This window comes from Centruroides vittatus, unplaced genomic scaffold (assembly GCF_030686945.1).
Source record: "Centruroides vittatus isolate TY-2023 unplaced genomic scaffold, ASM3068694v2 contig_3093, whole genome shotgun sequence".
In the NCBI taxonomy this organism is placed as follows: domain Eukaryota; kingdom Metazoa; phylum Arthropoda; class Arachnida; order Scorpiones; family Buthidae; genus Centruroides; species Centruroides vittatus.
In genome coordinates, this window is record NW_027121991.1 from 49,314 (window position 1) to 71,524 (window position 22,211).

The following is a 22,211-nucleotide window of genomic DNA, read 5'->3' on the forward strand; positions in this document are numbered from 1 at the left end:
TGACTGATTAGTAAAAACGTTCAAATCTTATGTGAATGTGATATTATATTAATGCCATAAATTATAAATGAAGATTTATAAAACGATTGATATTGTCAAGACTCCGATTTCTCTTTTTGGATTGTAGTTTGATATTCTTTTCGAAATTCTCTCTCGGTTCATTCTCTAAACATCTTCAAACCATTTTTCTATAGCTATCTAAAGTGTAATATTTTAAATAAAAGTTAATTAGCTAACTCAACTATTATCAAATTTTCCCCGATAAATTGACTTCGTAACAAACAATTTCTTATTAATGGACGGTGCTAACCTACCATTTCGATCCTAATACAACAAATATTCTACGAAAATTTCATTAATACAGTAAAAGCATTATAATTATCAAAGTAAAATTGATTCTACATTAATTATTTCATATAATTTCTGTTAATTCTTGTCCAGACTTCATTTAATTCACAGTCAGAAGTTTCCCACAACTTCGATAGAACATTCCAACCCATTCTAGCGGAGGATAGAGCGTACAGATTACTTGGATCTAGTCTGAATGTATAGGCACCAAGGGTAAGTGACTGGCTCAATCTGGCTAACATGCAAATCTGAAAAATATAAAATTTTATTAGTCACTTTATTTTAGCATGAAAATTTGATTTACTTATTTGCACATTATTCCATGTAAGAATAAATTGAATTTACTTTTTGCTTCAAATGAAAATTACATAGCCAATTGCAAACTGATTTGCGGCTGTGAATGAAAATGTTGTTTTATGGTAATAAAGCTATTTATACATTTGATCTATATATAAGATATAAAATAATACAAATCTGAAAAAAAATCGAAAAGTAATAATAAGGGATAAAAATAGCCAATCAGTTCATAAACTCGAAATTTAGTTTTGTTCTTAAAAGTCAAAAATAATTCTCAACACTTTAAGACTGCAAAATCGGTCGCTATAATTTGCTCATACATTGTTGTAACTTGGTAATCTTTCTGTTCAGCGTTTTATAAGAATTTATTGTTTTTGATTTACATACTCTTACTTGAATAATATACATTTATCTCTATTGCTACAGTTAATTGCTAAATTCTTTTTCGAACTTTCGTTTCGAAATGCGGGGCTTTTAATGTAAGGACGGCCAAGAAGTTTATAACTATTTTTTGCTTCGCACGGTAAATTATACGCAGTCTGTACTTACACAAATTAATTTTGAACAATGACTTGACCGGGATGTTTTGCTATCAACTTTTCAAACAATCCTGATAGTAAACAGATTTCAATGTGAAAAATAAGTTTGATAAACTTGTGGGTTTTCTTAATTAAAGAAGGATTTCACAACAACATTTTTTCTTCAAACAAATAAACAAACTTTTTATTGGTTTCAGTATCTTCATATACATAAATTTATAACTGAGTCTAGTTAGGTGAATACTTGTTGTTTGCTCCTTACATTTTCGGTCATATTCTGTAGACTGAGTTAAACAGAGAGGTGACGAACCCCAGTTTAAATCTAACTCAGATTTACATTACGAGTTACCTGCCTTTCAACAATATAACTTTAAAATTTTTATAATGTTTTAAAACAGTCCTGCGTTCGAGATTAAAGAAATCTTCTTTTGTAAGCAGCGTCTTATGTGCAAGCAAACACGTAGAAAATGGTTGAAACACAAACGGATAATAACGCACGTCGTAAATTTCATCAATTATGAGAAATAATTACTACTAAAATTATTAGGAAAGCATGACGAAATAATGGAAAAAAAAGAAAACAAATGTAAGTTAAAAAGAATAGAGACACGTGAGAAATATTATGTAAAAATTGTTCAGTCACTGTCGGGAAATTTTAAGGGTAAATATATGTATTTAAAACAAGGATGTGTATTAGTTAGCACCTCTTTACTAAATGTCTTAAAAAGCCGATGGAAGAGGGGCGTATGCCCGAAACGCGTATCGGTGTGTAAGATATTCCTGAATAAAGAGTGATGTTAAAGATGCCCAGTGTCTACCTATACACCCAGTTGTGAAGTAAATAATAATTATTTAACGAATTTAACGGTACTCCAGGTATCACATTAAAGAAAGGAAGCAATTGTGGGATTGCTACAAAAATATAAAGAAGAAGGCTCTGAAGGAACGTGCACAAGAAGCAAAATTATATAAAACAGAAGAGAAGGTAATCCAACTTTAATTGAAACAAATGGAATCAGTAAAAAATTATTTTTTATGGTCATCCTAACACAGTCCTTAGGAAATAATTGTGATAGTGATGCCCAACAGAAAACAAGTAATTGTTAAAGTGACATAATGATTTATTAAAATTTCGAATTTTCAATCAAATAGTCATGTTTTAATAGCACAGACAGCTAGAACTTGTACAGTATAGTAGCTGTTGAAGGTACTGTACAAGTAAGTCAACACTAATTCACTTATAAATTACTTTATAATACTTGTATTAGTGTATATTTATAATAATAATAAGCCCTCCAAATTGTTAAAATCCTATTTATTAGGTTATCTATCTAAATTAATGTATATTTAAATGACAAGTATTAAATTTGAAAATATCCGTAGTATATCTGTGTGTTTACATTTGAAAAATACATCCCATATAACATGTGTATCTTTCGCTATACAGTATATATTAATACAATAAGGGTGCACATACATTATACATATATACTGTATATGCACATGTAAGTTACTAATGGCATATACTTATAACGGTATAACATTTAATATATGAAACGTATGAAAGTTTAAATTGTATGTATCTTAATGTCTTAATAAATTGTGTATACTTTCATTTAAAAGAACTTGTATGAATTTTGTACCTGACAATTATCTACATTTTTTTTCCATTTATGAATGATATGTTCATATTAGTAGTTAGTAATACCGTTTTTTAAATGTCAAGTACAGATATATTTATTTTCATTCGTCAGCAAATAACACAATTTTTTCCTTACATATAACATGTATTCCAGAAACCAGTGATTTTACAGCTGTATATTTTAATAAAACCTCTTCGGATTATTTTGTATTGAAGGACTTCAAAACATTAATAATCAGCAGGTAAGTCTTAAAATAGAATTTTTATGAAATATAATTATTTTTAACTTTTAATGAAATAGTTACATTTCAAACAAGATTCGAAAACTCAGGATGAGAGAAGTGTTTAAAAAATAAAAAGGAGCCGAAGCAATTTTATCCATTGATGAACAACTTGAAAGAAGGAAGGAAAAAGAAGCCGAATTAAAAATTAAGTTTATGACTGAAGAACACATGAAAATGCTGTTAACGAGAAAAAAAGTTAAAATTCCGAAAAAAATTTTACAAATTGTAGAAAATTCTTCCTTCTCGACATTACAAATTTTTAAGTTAGTTTAATGCAAAAATATATATATGTTATGGACAAAGTGAATAATCGGGCATTATTCATAATGCCCGGTCATTATGAACAATGACGAAAAAGGGCGGGCAGTGTGATAAATATTGATTAATTTATCTAATTGACCGGTCATTATGAATACTGCTATCACCTAGTCGGGCAAAGTGATAATAATACGTTAAAGAGTGATCATCCATCCAACATACGCTAACAAATCAGCACTCTTGAGTTGTGTGTGCGTATCGCGTTTAGTACCAAATTTTAAATTCTGCAACATTTTAATTTGATTAAAAAACTCCACTTATTTCATTTAGAAATATTTATTTTTTGTGAATTATTTTAAAGTATTTTTAAAAAAACATGTAATCGTTTAAAACCAAGTACTATTAACTATATTAATTAAATGGTGAAATTTTACCTATGAGCACCATCATGGCGGTGGTCGCAAATGTTTGTGCTCCTGACGGATTCCTCCGGAGGGGAGGCGCTGGTCGGCCGACGATTGTTTAACGTCACTACCCATTGATACATACTATAAATTGATACGTGTGTTCAAGAACTACCGTGAGTAAATAAGTAGTGACGTTAAACAATCGGCGGCCGGCCGGCGGCTCCCCTCCGGGAAGAATCCGTCGAGAGCACAAACAGTCGCGACCGCCGCCAAATTCCGTACTAAACGCAATACGCACGCGCAACTCAGATTTGAGTGCTGATTGGCTAGCGTATGTCTGATAATCACTTCTCAACGTATTATCACTTTGCCCGACTAGATGATAGCAGTATTCATAATGACCGGTCAATTTCATAAATTACTGAAATTTATTACAATGCCCGATTTTGTTGGTCATTTTTCATAATGACCGGGCATTATGAATAATATCCGTATTAATCACTTTGTCCATAACATATATATTGTGTAAAAGATTCTTAATCCTTGAATTTTTAAAATATAGGGTAGTTGCACCAGTGAATGACCAAATTGTCAGAAATTTGTTTAAAATAAGCGCCACGGCAAGAAAAACTAATCAGAAGCGCTGAATTACTGAAAATCAACTACATTTTGAAATATTCTCTTTTATTGATCATTTAGAAACGCGTCATAGTGTTTGAAATATGGCAGCTTTTCTCAGAAGTGTATGTAAGGTGTAACCTTGCTCGCATTGTAATAAGGTCAAAATTGTGGCAATGAATCATATAGTAGCATTTTAAAATAATTATTTATTGATTTTCTAAGCATTGAGTAAGAAAATGGTTTTGTAGATATTTAAAGTGTGGTTTTAGTACAAAAATTAATTCTTTAAAAGTGTATAGATAGGGGGTGGATCGGAAAAATGATTCTTCTCCAGTGAAGGAACACTTCGGTCATTTAATGGCTATAAAGTAATATGCGTCATTTTCATTTCGAGCACAAAATTCAAAATCTGTGAAAGTTGTTTCATACTAATGTATGAGTGAATGACCAAAACACTAACTAGTACCAGTAAATGACCATGGTTTAGAGTTGTGTGGTCGTTCATTGCTGCTCATTAAAATGGTCTGAGATAAATAATTAAAAACGTTTGAATTTATTTTTATTCAGATAAATTCAAAATGGCAGATAAAATAAATAAAAAGAAGAAAGCCTACAGACGTATTAAATACGCAACTGTATAAGCGGTACGCGGGAATAAAATAAGTGCTAATAAGACTAGCAAAAAATTTAACATTCCAAGAGGAACTTTAATAAATAAATTACATGGAGTGAAAAATAGGTCCCGCACCAATATTAGCTAAAGCAGAGACAGGTTGCGAAAATAAATTATTGCAAAAGCCAGATTGGGTTTTTCCATTCCTCCTGATGAAGTAAAAGACGCAGTTCAGAAAGTTCTGAACGATACGGAACGAAAGAACCCATTTAATGATGATCGCCCAAAAAATGGCTAAAGCTTTTTCTAAAAAGGCATCTTAATTAGCAGCAAAGAATACAGAAGTGATATCTACAGTTCGAGTAGCAGTTTCAGAAAAAATGATAGAGAATTAGTTTCAAGAATTATATAATTATTTGAGAGAAGAACATGCAAAATCATTTTCGTATCTTCAATGAAGATGAAACAAAAATGTTATTTTTTCAAAAACTGGGAAACTTCTGGGACTTAAAGTATATAAGAACTTTTATAACATTGCATCAAGACAAGAAAAACAGTGTATCACAGTTTTGTGTAATTTTTCTGCAAGTGGCCAGTCAGTGGATCTTATAATAGTGTTCCTATACAAGAGAATTTCAAGATATATTGCAGATTCAGTGGCAGATGGCTTTGCTGTAAATAGAAGTGATTCAGAATGGATGATAATTGCCACATTTTATGAATGTGTTGCAAATGTCTTCTACCCCTGCCTTCTGGATAAGAATTTCCAGTTTCTTGTATTATTGCTTCTTGATGGGCATATAATTGAAAAACTGTATAACTTGTGTCGAGAAAAGAATTCTCCTTTTTTTGTTTGTTGCCAAATGAAACTCATATTATCCAGCCTTGTGATGTTGCAATTTTTCGACCGCTTAAATGTCAGTGGAGAAATGTCACAAAACACAAGCATCAAAATCAGTTTCTAAACCTAACTTTGCAGCTTTACTCTTTGAAACTTACAAGAAAACTTTGAAATTAGAAACAATTTAACATGAGTTTGAAACATGTGGTTTGTTTCCTTTTGATCCAAATAGGGTGAATTATTCAAAATGTATTTAGGCTAGGCGTAAGGAATTGTTTTCCGAAAATGAACGTGATTTATCAATTAATTATGGAGAACATATAAATATAAACTGCAAATGGCAAAGAAAATAAGATTACACTTAATTTTTTATCAGATTTCAAGGAAGCCATTGCATCTAATAACAATCATATAAATTTAGAAAATTATTATTGCAATATTTCCTATTTATGACAAATTTTTGTATGAATTATCAGTTTGATTATTCATATAAAAATTTGTAACATTGTGTATATGGCATTTTTGAATTAAACACCTTTTCTAAAAATTAATATTGTTATTCCAATTTCTTAATCTGAAATTACATCACTGAATCACATAAAATTGCCAACACATATATAGTATACAATGGTATAAAATTGCATATAGTCTAGTTATTCACTATTAATCACTTGCGATCATTCCCTAGCCCTCAGCTGGTCAACTAATAGAACTATATAGTCATTCACTGGTGGTTTTTAAATTTTAAAAATATCGTGTCATGAATTTAATCAATATCACAGGAAATTAAAAATTCACTTTTCGAATGAGTAGTGCGAGTTCTTGGTAACCAGCAATGACCATTACTTATGTTAAATGTCTGTTTGTTAAGTGATTATATTCAAATCTCTTTATCAAGATGCTTAATCGGTCATTTACTGGTGCAACTACCCTATTACATTTTTTAAGAAGTGTTTGTGTGATGTACATATTTTATGTCTTGTTCCTTTTTAAATAATAATAATAATAATAATAAAACATTTTACAAAACGAACATTATTTTAAAATACATGAATTGCTCATTATAACGTTAAAAATATTCTGAATTATTGCAATTTTTTAGCAAAATCTTCACTTATTCTGGTACCTATTACTTGTACAAGCACATTATTACAATAGCAACTTGTAATGTGCTCAGCATTCTTCAAATTACTGCGTAAATATACAAATATTAAAATAGCATATTTAATTTAAGAAAAGTTTAGTAGAAAAGTATATCTTATGATCTATATTATAGGTTGCTGGAAGCGATTAAAAATAGATGCCAAAAAAGAGGCAGATAATAACCGACGTGCTGCACATATAACAGGTGGAGGACCAGCACCGTTATCACTAAATCCCTCCACACAAGTGGTTTTATGTTTTGAGTGACAGTATTAAACCGTTACCCAATCCGATGATCCACCATCGCCACTTATCGTTACATATGAAAATATTGAATCACTTACAGGAATCACTTACTCTAATTCAGGAATATTTTCACTTGTAGTGATAAGTGATGTAGCTGTCACGGAAAATATAGAAGTGGCAGATGATCGTCCACCACCATTCAAAAGACAACGGTAAATAATATTCCGATAAAATAATACTAAATATTAATAATTACTTTCTAAAAAATAATTAATCGTATTATATTTATAGCATTAACTCATTAGAGAAAGCCCAAATCCAGCTAATAGAGGACGGCGTAAAAACAGAGAATACGAAACAAGATACAGAAAGGAAAAAGCAAGAAGCAGAACAACTTAACATAGAGTTAAATTTAAAAAGTTGAAACTTTTGCAAGAACTAAAATTATCAGAAAATAAATAAATGTATTTATTATAAATATTAAAACGGCCCTTTTCAGAGCCAACAACTTTAGTTAAGAGTGGTCACATTGTATTAATAAACAATTAGATGATGGAAGAATATCAAAGAAAAAATATAAGAAAAAGATTATAATTATCATGACAAAGATTATAATTATCATGACTAAGATGTCATCATTTTTAACTGTCATGGTGGCTGTTTTAAATGTTCTATTGAATGTTATATAAACATTTTCAACAATGCCTCATGAACTGTACTCCAGGAGCAAGAAATACATAAAATTTATTATTTGAGTGGTTCAGTCTCTGAGGCAAATTGCTGCACAAATGCTATTCAATAGCTAAATTTTTACCTTGTTTTCCAACAAGGTAAAAATTATGGTAAAAAAGGAAGTCAGAACAGCCTAAATGTGTAACATCCAGAAATGAGAGAGAAGTTTTTAAGCTTATAATTAATAAAAGCATGTCAACAAGGCAAGCTGCTGCTGAATTACCAATAGATGTATCTCATGTGACTGGAGAACTTTAAAAAACAATGACAATGTAAAATATTTTGAAATGAAGTTGAAACCACCTTTAACTGCCAAACACTAATCAACGCATTTAAACTGGGCTAAAGACAAGATGGGATGAACTGAAGAATGGCGAGAAATAATGTTTAGTGACAAGAAGTTTAATTTAGATGGTCCTGATGGGTGTTCATATTGGCATAATTTAAGAAGAGAAAAAAGAGTTAAAATAAGCCGGCAACAAGAGGCTGGCTCTGTAATGATTTGGGGTGGTTTTGAAGGTGAATGGGATGGATGAGGGGAGTAAAACTGATTTAGTAATTGTTGACAAAAATATGTTTTAAAACGTATAAAACTGTTTTCTATAAAATGAAATTTAAACAAATTTTCAAAAATCACAAAATTTGTGGTGTTCCTTATACTTTTGTAACAGAATGTGGAAGAACAGCGATTAAAAATAAGTTATTTTACAATAGAAAATTTTCATATTTTATATCTAAGTAATGTGTTAAGTCCAAAGTGTAAGTTTTAAACAAAAGTTTGAAATTTGTAAATAAAATGAAGACATTAATTTATATTTCTAGCTCAGCTTTCTCAGCTCCTATGAATAAATTCTATAATGACTTTAAAACTGTTTTTAACCATATTAAATATATAAAATGTCAACATAAATCTGATAATTTTAGAGTAAAATAACCAAATACAGTGGAACCTCGCTTAACGAGCATAATTAGTTCCAGAATCTTACTCGTAATGCGAAACACTTGTTAAGCGAAACAATTTTTCCATAGAAATTAATGTAAAATACGATAATGCGTTCCACACCGAAAAAATGCTCAAATGTTTTACGTATAACGTTTATTTAAAAAAATACAATATACACTGTTAAGGAGCGTGAATCGTCATCATCTTTTCTTCTAGCGCGGAACGAACCATCCTGGAATGAGAATTCGATTTGCAGAAACAAAAAAAAATCACAGCTAATATGTTTGATATTCGCTCCAAACGATATGCCAAATTCTTGGGTTATGTAAATGCTATAAATTAAATATTAGAAATTACAGTAGTGAACCAAAAATCGGAATCAATTGGGGACTGGGTTGTTCAGATTAGGGATTTGTTCCAATTACGGTTTATGTACGAAAAAATATATTAACCTGTCCGATGTTCAAATTTTTCTTCGTTGCGTGTCGCTTCCTGTTGAATTTTTCTCCGTTGCATGTCGCTTCGTGTTGAATTTTCGTCGATTTTAAGTTTAACGAAAATTTTTATAATAATAATCGAGGCTATCGTATCGTTAAAAATTATTTCTGCATTTTGTACAAACAAAATAAATATATTAAAGAATATAAAAAACATGAAAATTATACTTTAGAAGTAAATTTAGTATCAAAAACGTTCGATTCGGCACGACACAGTCCGACTGAAAATCGTGCCGATTACCGGCGATTCCGATTACCGGGGTGCCGATTTACGAATCTCTACTGTAATTAATTTGACTAAAGGTAGGCAGTTATGTTTCCATCTCGTATTAAATTTAATAATTATAAATAGTTAATTTTTAATTCAGACATTTCTAAAATTTAATTTGGAATCGGTCATTAAATTTAATGACCCAAGAATTTGGCATATCGTTTGGTGTGTTTATTATATAACGGGCTGTGGTTGTCGATGTTTATAAGTAATACGTGTGAACACAAGTTTGGAAAAATATGTGATTACAAGCGACACTAAGATGCTAGCGTAAGGAGTGCTAAACGCAGACTGATGGAACATGCCACAATTCGGGACGTTCCCTCTCCTCATCACTTGTTATGCGAAATATTGCTCGTTAAGCAAGGCAAATTTTTACAATTTGTTTTGATCGTTATGCGAAACATTCGTTGTGCGGGGTGCTCGTTAAGCGAGGTTCCACTGTATATGGTAGAACAAGCATTAAACATAGAAATCATAATTTAAATCTTTTTGAGGAAACACGGATAAATAAAACAATACAATTGTTTTATTTACAACAATTATGTAACAAATTAAATAAACATTCATACAATGAATGTTTATTTAATTTGTTACATAGGTTGGTAAGTAATATTTTTATTCAAAATGAATGAAAAAAGAATTATTTTGTCTGTGATAGGCTCACTCTTTATCAAAATTGTATGGTTCTAAAAAGGACCTTTTGTGAAAGTCCTAAAGTACTGTTTCATTTAACTGAAATGTTGCAGTACAATAGATCTTCGAAGAACAGATCCTGAAATTGATTGCTGATTATTTGTTGAAGTTTCTTCCTCTCTTTCTTCATTTAAGTGCTCAATAAGAAACTCCTTCTCTTTAAAATCAATGGCCCAATTATGCAAAATTGTCGTGGCTATTACTATATTGAGCGTGTTGTCTAATTTAGTTCTTAGACAACTTCCAATGCATGGAAATCGTCTTTTCCAGACCCCGAATAATCTCTCTACGATATTTCTTGCTCGTGAATGAGCTTTGTTATACCATCTTTCAGCATGGTTCTGCGGATGTAGAAATGGGGTCATTAAATACGGCAAACAAGGATAGCCACTGTCACCAACTAGATATCCATTACAATATGCTTTGGTCAAGTTTTTCTTTAATACTGCTGTTAGAAAAAATTCCACTGTCATGCGTTGAACCTGGCCACCGAGCAACAATATTTTTAATTTTCATCTTTCCATCACAGATTATATAAAATATGGTTAATGTTACCTTAGGTCACAAAATGGCAGCGGTGGGATTTTTTCCCTACGTTGGAGACCGCTGCGGGGAAAAATTTTTTCCCTAGAGTCGTGACGTCGACGCCGTTGAGAATTTTTCCCCGTTCGGTTACAACCCTGAGTTCGACGCTGCTGACTATCCTGTAACCTCGAAACAGCGACCGTCGTGTGTGTAAATTTGCGACGGTAGAGGGAGCTTTTTCGTGACGTCGTGCGAGAGTAATATCGGCGGGGAATTCGTAGTGGTGTTACGAACGAATATGCAAATGCTCGATCTGTGACGTGATTTCCGTTAATTTCAATGCAATTTTATGCAAATCGACTAGTTTTCAGTCGGAATCGTTTACCGCAGTGTTGCGACGAATTGCGTATTGGAATAATTGCTGTGTTTTTTTTTCTGGTTACGATATTTCATTTTTATTCCTCCCCACCTCCCCGTGTTTAGTTTATTGCCAATTGTTCGATAACGAGTAGTATTGCCGATTTGAGTTGCAACGCCGAATTTTGGTCGAGATGCACCACCCGTGATTTCTACAAGTTAATGGAAGACGACTTTTTGGAGGTAGGTTTGCCTCCCCATATCGATAACGCATTGAAATTTGCTGTAAAATTAAGTTTACAGCCGACCGAGTCCGTTTGCATTCATTGCCTTTTTATATGCAAATTATACTATCGGAGTAGTAGAGAAAGCTGTTTATTGCGACGTAGTAAGTGCGGAACGAAGACTACTGCCTTCGAAGGAACAATTAAAAGTAAATTTGGCCACATTTGCTGGGGTTGCATTCTGACGTTTATATGGCACTATCTGTGTCTGGAATATACGGCGAGGACCTCGGCGATTGCGGCGGGCATATTAAGAAAAACGGGAGTCGATTGGTTAAATCTCATACGGTTTGTAATGCTTATAGCTGTGAGTAATTTGACATCGTTTAAAATAGGATGGCCGAATAAAACGGTGGAAATCGACGAGACCGTATTATGTAAAAGAAAGTACGAGAAAGGGCGTATATTAAAAAGTACGTTCGGAAAGGAAAAAAAGATAGGAAAAAGCAGGCAACCACCATCGAAACGTGAGTAAAAAAATCCTTTTTTTTTATTTTTTATTTCGGTTAACATCCGCGGAGTCTGCAGAGAAAATCAAGATGGCGGCCGGAATCGCGGCCATCTTGAATCGAGGGAAAGCTTTTTTCCCCGCAGCGGTCTCCAACGTAGGGAAAAAATCTCACCGCCGCCATTTTGTGACCTAAGGTAACATTAACCTAAAATATATATTTAAACATGCATTAATTATATATTTTCATTCAAGATATCAGTTTGAGATATCAAAGATAATATTTGATATTTTTTTTCATATGTCAAAGAAATAGTCAAGAATATAACTATTTCATAACAAGGCATAACAATTTAAAATGTAAGAAAAATGTACAGGCCATTGTATATTTAATAGTCATTCAAGCTACTGTGACGGACGAAAGGACGAAGGTGTTCAATCAAAAGTTTCTCGAATTTTTTTCTCCACCATTTTTATCAAAAGATCTGTAGGAACTCATAAAAATTATTTCCCACAAACTTATTTCCTCGTTGAGGATGACCCATCTAGTTAGGCGTATGCCACCAGGAACTTTTAGAAGAAATTTACGTATTGGACACCCGACCCTCATGGAAAAAACCCGAGTGAAAAAATAAAACGAACGAACGATGACAAATCCAGCAGTCGTCGTTTAGTTATCGGGACAGTAATCCTGAACTCTTTCCGCCATCTTCCGAACCAGGAATGATACCAAGACCATAGTGCGGTGCGGATTATCTTGTGAACTGTTCCTTCAAATCGTGACTCTCCGTGGACCGTATCATCTCAGGGATACCCGACGCCGGCTCCAAGACTCTCTAAGGTATTTATCAACTCGCGAATCGTTTGTAAACTCTCTCTCTCTGCATATCTAAAAATACGTCCGTAGTAGCTATGCGTCTTGCTGTAATTTTGTTATACTCCCGTATTAAAATTAGCCTTGTTATTTAGCCGGTGTCTTGAGTGATTCACTTCCTCGGTTCTCCTACCTCCACCTCCACCGCGAACGTACCCGCTCACTCGCGACCGCTCGCGTGACGCAAGAACTCTGCGTCGCGATTTCCGAGTCTCGATCGACTCGGTGGTGTCACATCCTGACGAGGTTTGGAGGTTTGGAGAGGACAAGGGTTGGAGTCAAAGAGACTCCAACTCTCCGATCACACTACAATAAATTAGTTACAAAAATATTTGTATTCGTGGAGAACAATAAAATTGTACTTTATTGAAATTTTACTTAAATACGTTTATTTTCTTAACTTCATAATTAAGTAAAGATGATATTGTATGTAAATAATTCTCACCTGGCAGTTAATAAAATAATAGGATTTTCTATTATAAAAAAGTTGAGCTCTTCTGCTATCAGGACACTAGATAGGTATATGAGGCCAACCAATTGCCCCAATTATTCCAGGAAAAGGATTACTGTATATCCTTTCTGTATATCCTTGGATAATACAGAAAAATCATGTGTAATAGATGGAAGCTCGGATTCTGTAGGAAATACAATTTCGGCATTCTCCAGATAAATTAATGCCTTTGAAACGTTTCGGATGTTTCTGATAAGGATATAACGATAATTAATGAAGAATGCAATATATAACTTAATACAAACGTTAAATAAGACCTCATTCTTATAAACGCCTCCATCACTATACAAAAATTTTTTTTAAATTTATTTAATAATAGTTTGATAGATATCTGCAAACCGAGTCCTGGGGCTCTCACCGGGTGTTCGTCTTTGCCCCCGCGTTCGGCTTCTTCAAGGCTTGCTCATTGTGTTCGGTTAATCGGGACCGAGTGTTCGTCGGGCGCCTCTTCACTGTCGGGCTCTGTTCCCCCACAGTGGGTATGTTATGTTCTCATCTGGAGCGTTGTCCATCACGCGGCCTTTCTTGTACCCCTGAACCTGTAGTAAGTCCTACATGGTACTCAGGGTCCTCTAAGACAGTGGTTCGTCAGTTTATGTTTATCCGCCACCCGTGCTTTGCTCAGAATTCCATGTAACGGCGTTTGCTTCGTTGTGTTCTTTGTCCACTCCGAGTTGGTGTTTGTGTGTTACCTTTTCTTTAAAGGAGCATTTTGTTCTTGTTTTAGTTAAGCGTACTGTAATTGTCGTGTTTCATCTGTCACCTCTAATTTGGAGCACCCACACTGTTCTCTGCGGGCCTAGGCCCACGTTCTGTAAAAGCTTATCTTGGCATTACTTATCTTTGCTCGGTATTGACCGCTCATAGCCCTCTCTTCACACTTTTCTATCATCCTTGCCCCATCTTCCCTTCCCCTTTCTTCCACTTCTCACTTCTCTTCTAAGGCTAAGCCATAGGTACGGCCTTCTAGGCTTTTATAACTTTTATAGTATAACTTCTAGGCTAACTTTTATAGTAGTAGTAGATACCTGCAAACAGTAGAGACGTGAACTCCGATAAGATCACCGGCTACTATCTGGTAGCTTCCGGTAGCATGAAATCGTAATGCCGTCAATAAATGCTGTTCGGTAGTTAACGGTAACCCTCTTCCACCTAGATACCTAATTTAGTCGCCAATATGATTTAAAATGCGAACGAATCCAGATTTAGAAAATCTATACGGAATTCGAAATTCGCCATTGGAATATATTTTTATAGGATTATTCCAATCTCGCATTACCCTCTCTCTTCGTAATTTTCGAGATAAATAATGTTCTTGATTCGTCCCGTTTGCAAGATTTACTAAATTAAGAATATCCATTATAACACGACCAACAAATATGGCGACATCTACTCAAGTAAACTGGTGTGTAAACCTGCTATCGAGGGGAGTGTAGAAAGTAGGTCGAATAACTTGTTTCTAATCGCTGTCTACATTGTGGCAAGCGAGAAACGCTGTCTCTGTAATGAAATTTTTCTGAACCGTAGTCTATCCGATCTGTAAACCGCCGTCGGCCTCTAAACGTTGTCTCTGCAATCGGCTGTGGGAGCCTCAATGTTCAGGGAATGGGATTGCTTGGCCACTGGTGGGTCAAATATTCTCAAAGGAGACCAAAACTTTTACAAAATATAACTATAATAAAAACACAAGAACACTTTTACAATATAATGTCATTTTAACTGATCACGGAATAACAGGTAATTTTTGCTGGCCCTGCCAAATCAATATAGTTTCACTTCGTTTTAGTGGATCTATAACTCGAAATAAAAGATTTTTCTAGCCCAATCCATTGTACACTTCGCCTTTTTCTACTTTTAATTAATATTCGGGTGTTTCTGAGAATATGTAGAATTTCACGAGGCACTGATTACAATCTGGAATACGTACAGTACAATTGAAGAATTGTACAAAAGGTGTCAATAGGTTGAGACGATTGAAGAGGATCCATCTAATGAACATTCTGACGCTGGTTCAAGTATAGTCTCGAAATTAGCAAGGCTATCGAGCCTCCCCAAGTCGGGAAGACCTTTGTTTCGAGATTCAGCATAAAAAAACAGACTCTGCGTGATATTAATATCAAGCGGTTGTTGTATTTAATGGGCAGAAAAGCGGCATCAAAACAAATCGAAATAAATGAATTTTTTAAACAAATCGTAAAGTCGAGTGAAGTGCTAATGAGTAATACGATCTTGTAAAATACGTGTTTCTATAGACTATAGAACAGAGATCTCGAGAAATTGAATAATTTCAAGTACTGGCATTTTTTATATGTCGGAGATTAAAATATGGATATAACAAATATTTTTCTGGGTATGTGGGAAATCCCGGTATAACTTATTCTCAGAACAACGGGTGATTTTCGGCTGCCCGAGCGATTCGTTAAAACGAGATTCTACTCTGTATTCTAAAAAGAAAAAAACACTGTCCGAAAAAGTCAAGAATGCATATGGTACAGATCAGACTGCCCTGAGTACACTATAATTAAACAATCATACAGCTGAGAGTGAAGCCCTTCAGGACCTGACTCGTACTTAGATTATAAAAATATTGTTATAGTGAGGGTTAGGTACTATATGTACCACTTTAAACTCTGATTTTACCTTTTTTATGATAAATAAATATCTATAAAATAGCTGAGTTCGACATGAACCAATTTAAATTTATATCACTTATCTAATTGCCTATATCTCAAATCCAGGGGCAAACAAAAAGAACTAGATTTAAATGAGAAAAATAGATGCTAAACTGACAATACTGCCCAACAAGTGCTATAGACTTCAATGTTTTGATTTAAAGTAAAATAGAGGCCGATAGTACCCGTCGTTGCCACCAAGAGCGCTGTTTAGAGCTGCCACCAAGGCCACTCTATGTAGTATATTCTAGCTCGTTGGTTCCATAACAACTTACACCAATGAAGAACGTCTCTTTTTTCTACGTTGCCGACCACAACGTCTCTTTAGTGGTGGTACCATCTACCACCATAAATTAATATAATTTCGAAAAAGTAATTCCAGGAAGAAATGTCGAATAATAACATTTGACAATAAACATTAATAAATTCTTCATATTAAAATATTGTATCAACAGAAAAATAAATACAGCGGAGCATCGATTATCCGACCCCCGATTAACCGACTTATCGGTTAACCGACCGCGTTCTAGTCGGCAAATTCAAATGTCCGCTAGTGATGTGGCGCTACAATACTTGGTTATGTCTTGGCTACTTTATTATTATTTTTGTTAAATTTTTGCATGTTTTAGCTGGCAGCGCTGGCTCGACCATGAAAGGGAGGCTAGTATTTAAACCAGGCCTAATACACCATAGTAATAATGTATTTTTTTCATACTTTTCGGTTATCCGACTTTTCAGTTATCCGACCAACCCCAGTCTCCAATTAAGTCGGATAATCGATGCTCTACTGTATTTATTTTTAATCTTACCTTTAAAATCCTGTATTCTTTTTCTGTTAGAGATATGTCAGATATATACCCTGCAAGTGCGTGACCACTGGCCTCCTCTAAGCTCATTGTTTTACATTCTAATATTGTATATGTAAGCATAATTGCTACATCAAAGACTTTGGGTGCGATATGCAAATCACCAAAATCTAATATTCCATATACTTCATATTCTCCCTTTTCTTCCTTTTCTCGAACCAAAACATTGTACTCGTTAAAATCGCCATGAATAATTCCTACGAAATAAATAATTATAATTATTATTAAAATTTTCTACACCGATAGATTCAACATATATACGTTACGAATTATTATTTAAAGAATAACAAAACATTCCAAATTTTCTACCACAAAAATATTTCAGAGAAAACAATTAAATTTTTCTAATGAACAACTCATTTCAAATTACATTCAAGCATTTCAAATGCGTATTTTATTTTCAAATTCAATATATAGAATGTAAAAGAATTGGTTTCCTTTTTGTATAAAGTATATATTTCTAATATTGGGATATAAAGTTTTACATAGAAACAATATGTATAAAAAGTTTCTTCCATTACTGATAAAACTCTACATTTAAAAACTATGATTTTTTAAATAATTTTCGAATAGTTTTACTTTATCCATGCTGTGTTACAATTTTTTGAATTTAAAATACTATATATATTTTACGTAAAATCGTATCAAATAATCAATTACATCATTTCGTTAATTCCAAAGACATTCTGTTTTTTTTTTACCGTATTTTCGCGGAATGACAGGCATGCCAGCTTATCCCCGTGGAATGCCAACACCGGTTTAAGTAAACTTATACATCCCTCTCTAGAGGGTTTATTAAAAAAACGAACGCGTTTTTACTCTAAAGCTGTGAAACTGTCAGCATTATCTCAAAAACTACGATTATATGTTTAATTTCTTTATTATATCTTCTTTCTAAAGATGTAAAACAGTCCTGGAATTTTGAAAGTGCTTTTTGATGTGTAATTTATTGTTATTTGATTCAAAAACGCAAAAATAAACATATTAAATTTAAGAAACTCGCCGAAATTATCTCAGCTTACACCAATTAACATCGGCTTCGTGTGAAATTTGAGAGGAAGATGTTATTTTTAAGGTCAGAGTAGATGGTCAGTGTAGCCCATACTGACTAACTATGATAGCACTAATACTAATGTAAGTACTACTAATGATAGTACCAATACTAATGTCAATAAGTCGTTAATTGTATTTCTGTTTTGTAAACGAAACTCACTTCTTGATTATAAATCAGTTAAGTGCAACATTATATTTTATTGCACTTGGAAGAAAGTTTCCTTTAACGTTTAATTAACAACTATTTTTGTTAGATATGATTATTTTTATATTTTAGTCGCAGTTTAACGAGCATGCTGGTCTCCTCCGTTTATATGCTGCATGTCGCATATAAACGCGAAAATACGGTATTATTTGTTCGATCTTTTCTCGGATGACAATCATATTGAGTGCTGGTAATCTCTTGAACAGAAAACTGCAATATTTACACAAATTTAAATAATTGGCTAAACTGTATTGGACTACGTAATGTTTGTAAGGTTCAGGACATGGTCCCAGCAACGCCTCCTACAGAGAAAGCTAAAGCAGTCACGAGACTAACGAAAAAGACAGGAGCGGTCGAAATATCGGTAAATCACGTGACCAACTTGCGCTACTAGTACATTTATCTATCTAGCAGTATAATGTAGGGTTACTTATACTGTAGGGTTAAGAATATCTCATATCATATTTATATTCCGAACATATTTTGCGTTATGATTAAACGTCACATATTAATATAGTGTAAAATTTTACTTTTTTTCGAGTTTATATAATAATGCAAGCAAAGTTAAGTGTTTGTATTTCTTTAATATGTTGTAGTTAAAAAAAGTAAAATATAATATAATACTCCACATTTGAAGTAAGCATTTTTATTCATATTAAAAATTACTTTACAAGTTATTAGAAAAACAATTACGTAATGTGTCAGTATTTGCAATGAATTGTTACTATTACAAAATGTATACATAGGCTAAGATACATATCATTTCAAAATCAAGAAAATTTAGAACTCAATATAACATGAAAATAAACATGATGTTTTTATATTGCATTAATCAATACTTAAATACATAAATTACACAAAATAACTACAGTATTTGGGAAGGACTAGGTCTTCAAATTATTAAGAATAATTATCGCCATCGGACGAAAATCTTCAAACAAAAATGTTTAAAGTATCGTCACCAGGGGGCAGCCTTCCTAATCTACATTTTACCAGCGCTTTTTTGTTGTAGATAAAAGCCGAAACAACCCCAAGAAGGCGTCCGTACATCACCAGTTCCTGCTTTAAAAATGTTTGTATTTTTAACTGAATGTATTCTTATGTTTTTTAAAGGACTTTTTGGTGGCCAGTAGACTAAAAAGAAAGGTCAGTCGCCAAGAATGTGTTGTCTGAAACACAAAGCTAATAAATGGTGGTTCCTTTTTTGGGAAGGACTAGGTCTTCAAATTATTAACAAAATAACTATATTTAATTACATTGTACAATAAACAAAACATTTAATATACTATGCTTTTAAGACAAAATTAATGCTAACTATAATAATTTCCAGTATAAATTCTGTTAATTTAATTTTAATTTTTTAATTTTACAACTTGAGGATGTTTTTTGAGTTGGAAATCACATATTTTAACAAGATTATTCAACATAATTTTACAATCTATAAAGTTTGTTTTTGGTCGAATTTGCGAAGTAATTTTGCAAAGACATTCATCAAAAAGATTATATTAAAATAGAGATAAATGTTGATTAAGTTCAATATTACTAATCTTATGCACAATTATTTCTTTAACTGGTGATAATTACTTAAAAATGTGTCCTGAAATTTATTAATTATTGTTTGCAATGTGAACCATGAAGCAGAAATTGCAATAGTAGCACATTCAATAAGACTGAATTTAAATAAAAGAAAAGCCAAGTGATCGTCGTAAGCACTATATTGTGTTCGTAGTCAACAAGAATGAAGCGCGACACGGTTTCAAGTCATTAATTAAATCTGCATTCTACTTTTTCAATCTGCACCTTATCAGGTATATAATAATCAAATTTATAATTTCACGATACAGTATCGAGCTATTTCGATTAAGCCATAAATGCTGCGATGTAATGTAGAACATGTTTCTTTTGTCAACGTGCCAGTTTTCAAACCAAGAGTTCTCAATTTTTCTAGGCAATCAATAGTTTGTTAAGGTATAAATATTTTAAGTCATCGTTTCCAATTGTAAAGTACATGGTTCTTGATACTTATCTAATTTATTCTAACCTTTATAAATTATTTTTACATTAACAACAGACCACCAAGTGGGGATGATTTTAAAGAAAGCAACAATTCTGACAAGAAAGTATATTGTTTTGATGTCCAATAATTAATAAGCTCTCGGCAATCCGAGCATCGAATACTTGTAATGCAAGTTTGATATTTTATCGTTCTAACGTTGTTGGGCATAATCTTTGAGGGTTAAACCATATCCATATTTCTCTAATTTACCAGACTCTACGAAAATATTTTAGCGTGGCAAAACAAACAGTTTGAAGTGGAAATAAGTCAAAATTAAAATTATACAACGATCTGTATTTCTTTGATTAGTCCAGTTACTTCTAATGGATTTTAAAATATTCGCCGGATCAATAATAAACAAGTAAAACGGCAAGGCCGTATCTGGGACAAGACTATGTCTCGGAGACTCGCTACTAAGCGGGATCACTTCGACGCTCACGGCGGGTCTGGTTCTCATTCTCCAATCATCTTTGGTATCGCTGGTTTTGAGCGCGATCATTCAAACTTCGCCGGCCACAGACACGTCCACGAGGTCTTCCACGATGCAATTTTCATTGAAATTAACCTATCCAATGTTGAAATTTCTCTCCTTTGCACGACGCCCCAGGTTGAATTTTTGTCAATGCGAAAATTTCCCAATTTTGAAAAAATAATGGTGTCTATTATATCATTCGCAATTATTTTTTTATTTTGCACAAACGAAATATATATATATATTAATAAATGTAAAAAGAAAAAACTAATTCTATTTCGGAAGTTAGTTTTAATATAAAATTATAACGACGCGCCATCTAGTTTCAAAAAGTTCTGATGATAAAACGAGATTTCTCCGGTCAATAGGTCAAGGTTATCACGTGGCGACCAGAAATATGTGGGGAGTAACACGGGACAGGTAAATGGGTTTTTTTCAAAGATTCGTTTGTCAGAATTCGATTTAGCAACATTCCCTTTTCGAACTTCCCAACGCACGTGTTTGTCAAAATTCGATTTCACAATATTCGTATTTACAACTTACCAACCAGCAACGCATGCGCAAATCTCGCACTACTGCCTGTTTGTAGACAGTGTCGCCATTTTGTATTTTATTGCGTTTCGGTTCTCGGTTCCCTAACTACCTACATGTCTAGTATATTTTATGCGCGCATGATTTGGGTATTTAATACTCTGTGCCAAATTTCAACACCTGACATGTACTCCTTCATACCTCTAAGCTGATAAGACAGCAGGACGTACGATTTTATAAACAAGACGTAGTCTTGTCTAAAAGAAACGGCAAACCTCAGCAGAATTATTATAAACACTACTAATTTTAGGTGGACTTGCACACAAGGACATAGCATTTTATTGATTGCATTGTTGTCAGAGATAACTGCAACTATTCTGAAACTAATAATTTCTAATTTATGACAAACTTCTTCAGAACATAATATAATTCACTTAAACTGATGGTTTTAACAGGCAAATTATGTGCTACATCTTCATATGAAATCATGAAATCACGAGAACTCATAGCAGCTTTGCTTCTTGTCAAAAGCCGTATTAAAAATGTCACCACCTTTATAATCAAAACATGGCTTAAGGTTTATCTCATCCTTCAATAATATGACAGTTTTCTCAAGAGATTTTTTGACTTCTTAATTTATGTAACTGAAAAAGTCATTATCAGTTTGTTCTTTTTTAAGACCTACACCCAAGCTATTACATACTTTCATAATAGTTTTAGGAGATCCTAGCAAAGCAACGCAAAAAAAATTATATGCATGGAGTGATAATGTATTTAGTAAGATACAAAAATTAATAAATAAGATGAATTCTGAAAACAATTTCTGCGAAAATAATTTTTTCCAGCAGAAAATCAATTTCGGAATTGGCTAAGTGCAATAACCTTTTTAACCAAATCTGCTCCCTGGAGTTTTCGTGTTTTTTCTCTCTTTTTTTTAGTTGGAGACTCTCTTGAATATGGCATCACGGAAAGATAACTT

General features: G+C 33.0%; 1 protein-coding gene across 3 annotated transcripts in view; it reads right to left on the reverse strand.

Moving 5' to 3' along the window:
• Positions 1–371: 371 nt before the first annotated feature.
• Positions 372–22,211, reverse strand: part of LOC136973152 (hydroxylysine kinase) — a 46,117-nt gene continuing 24,277 nt past the window's right edge. For all 3 annotated transcript variants that reach the window (XM_067267850.1, XM_067267851.1, XM_067267847.1), the window contains exons 7-8: positions 16,859–17,112; positions 372–596 (exon numbers count right to left, since the gene is read on the reverse strand). In XM_067267850.1, coding sequence (XP_067123951.1) covers positions 408–596; positions 16,859–17,112 — 443 coding nt within the window. In that variant the 3' untranslated portion in view covers positions 372–407. The remainder of the gene's footprint in view (positions 597–16,858; positions 17,113–22,211) is intronic.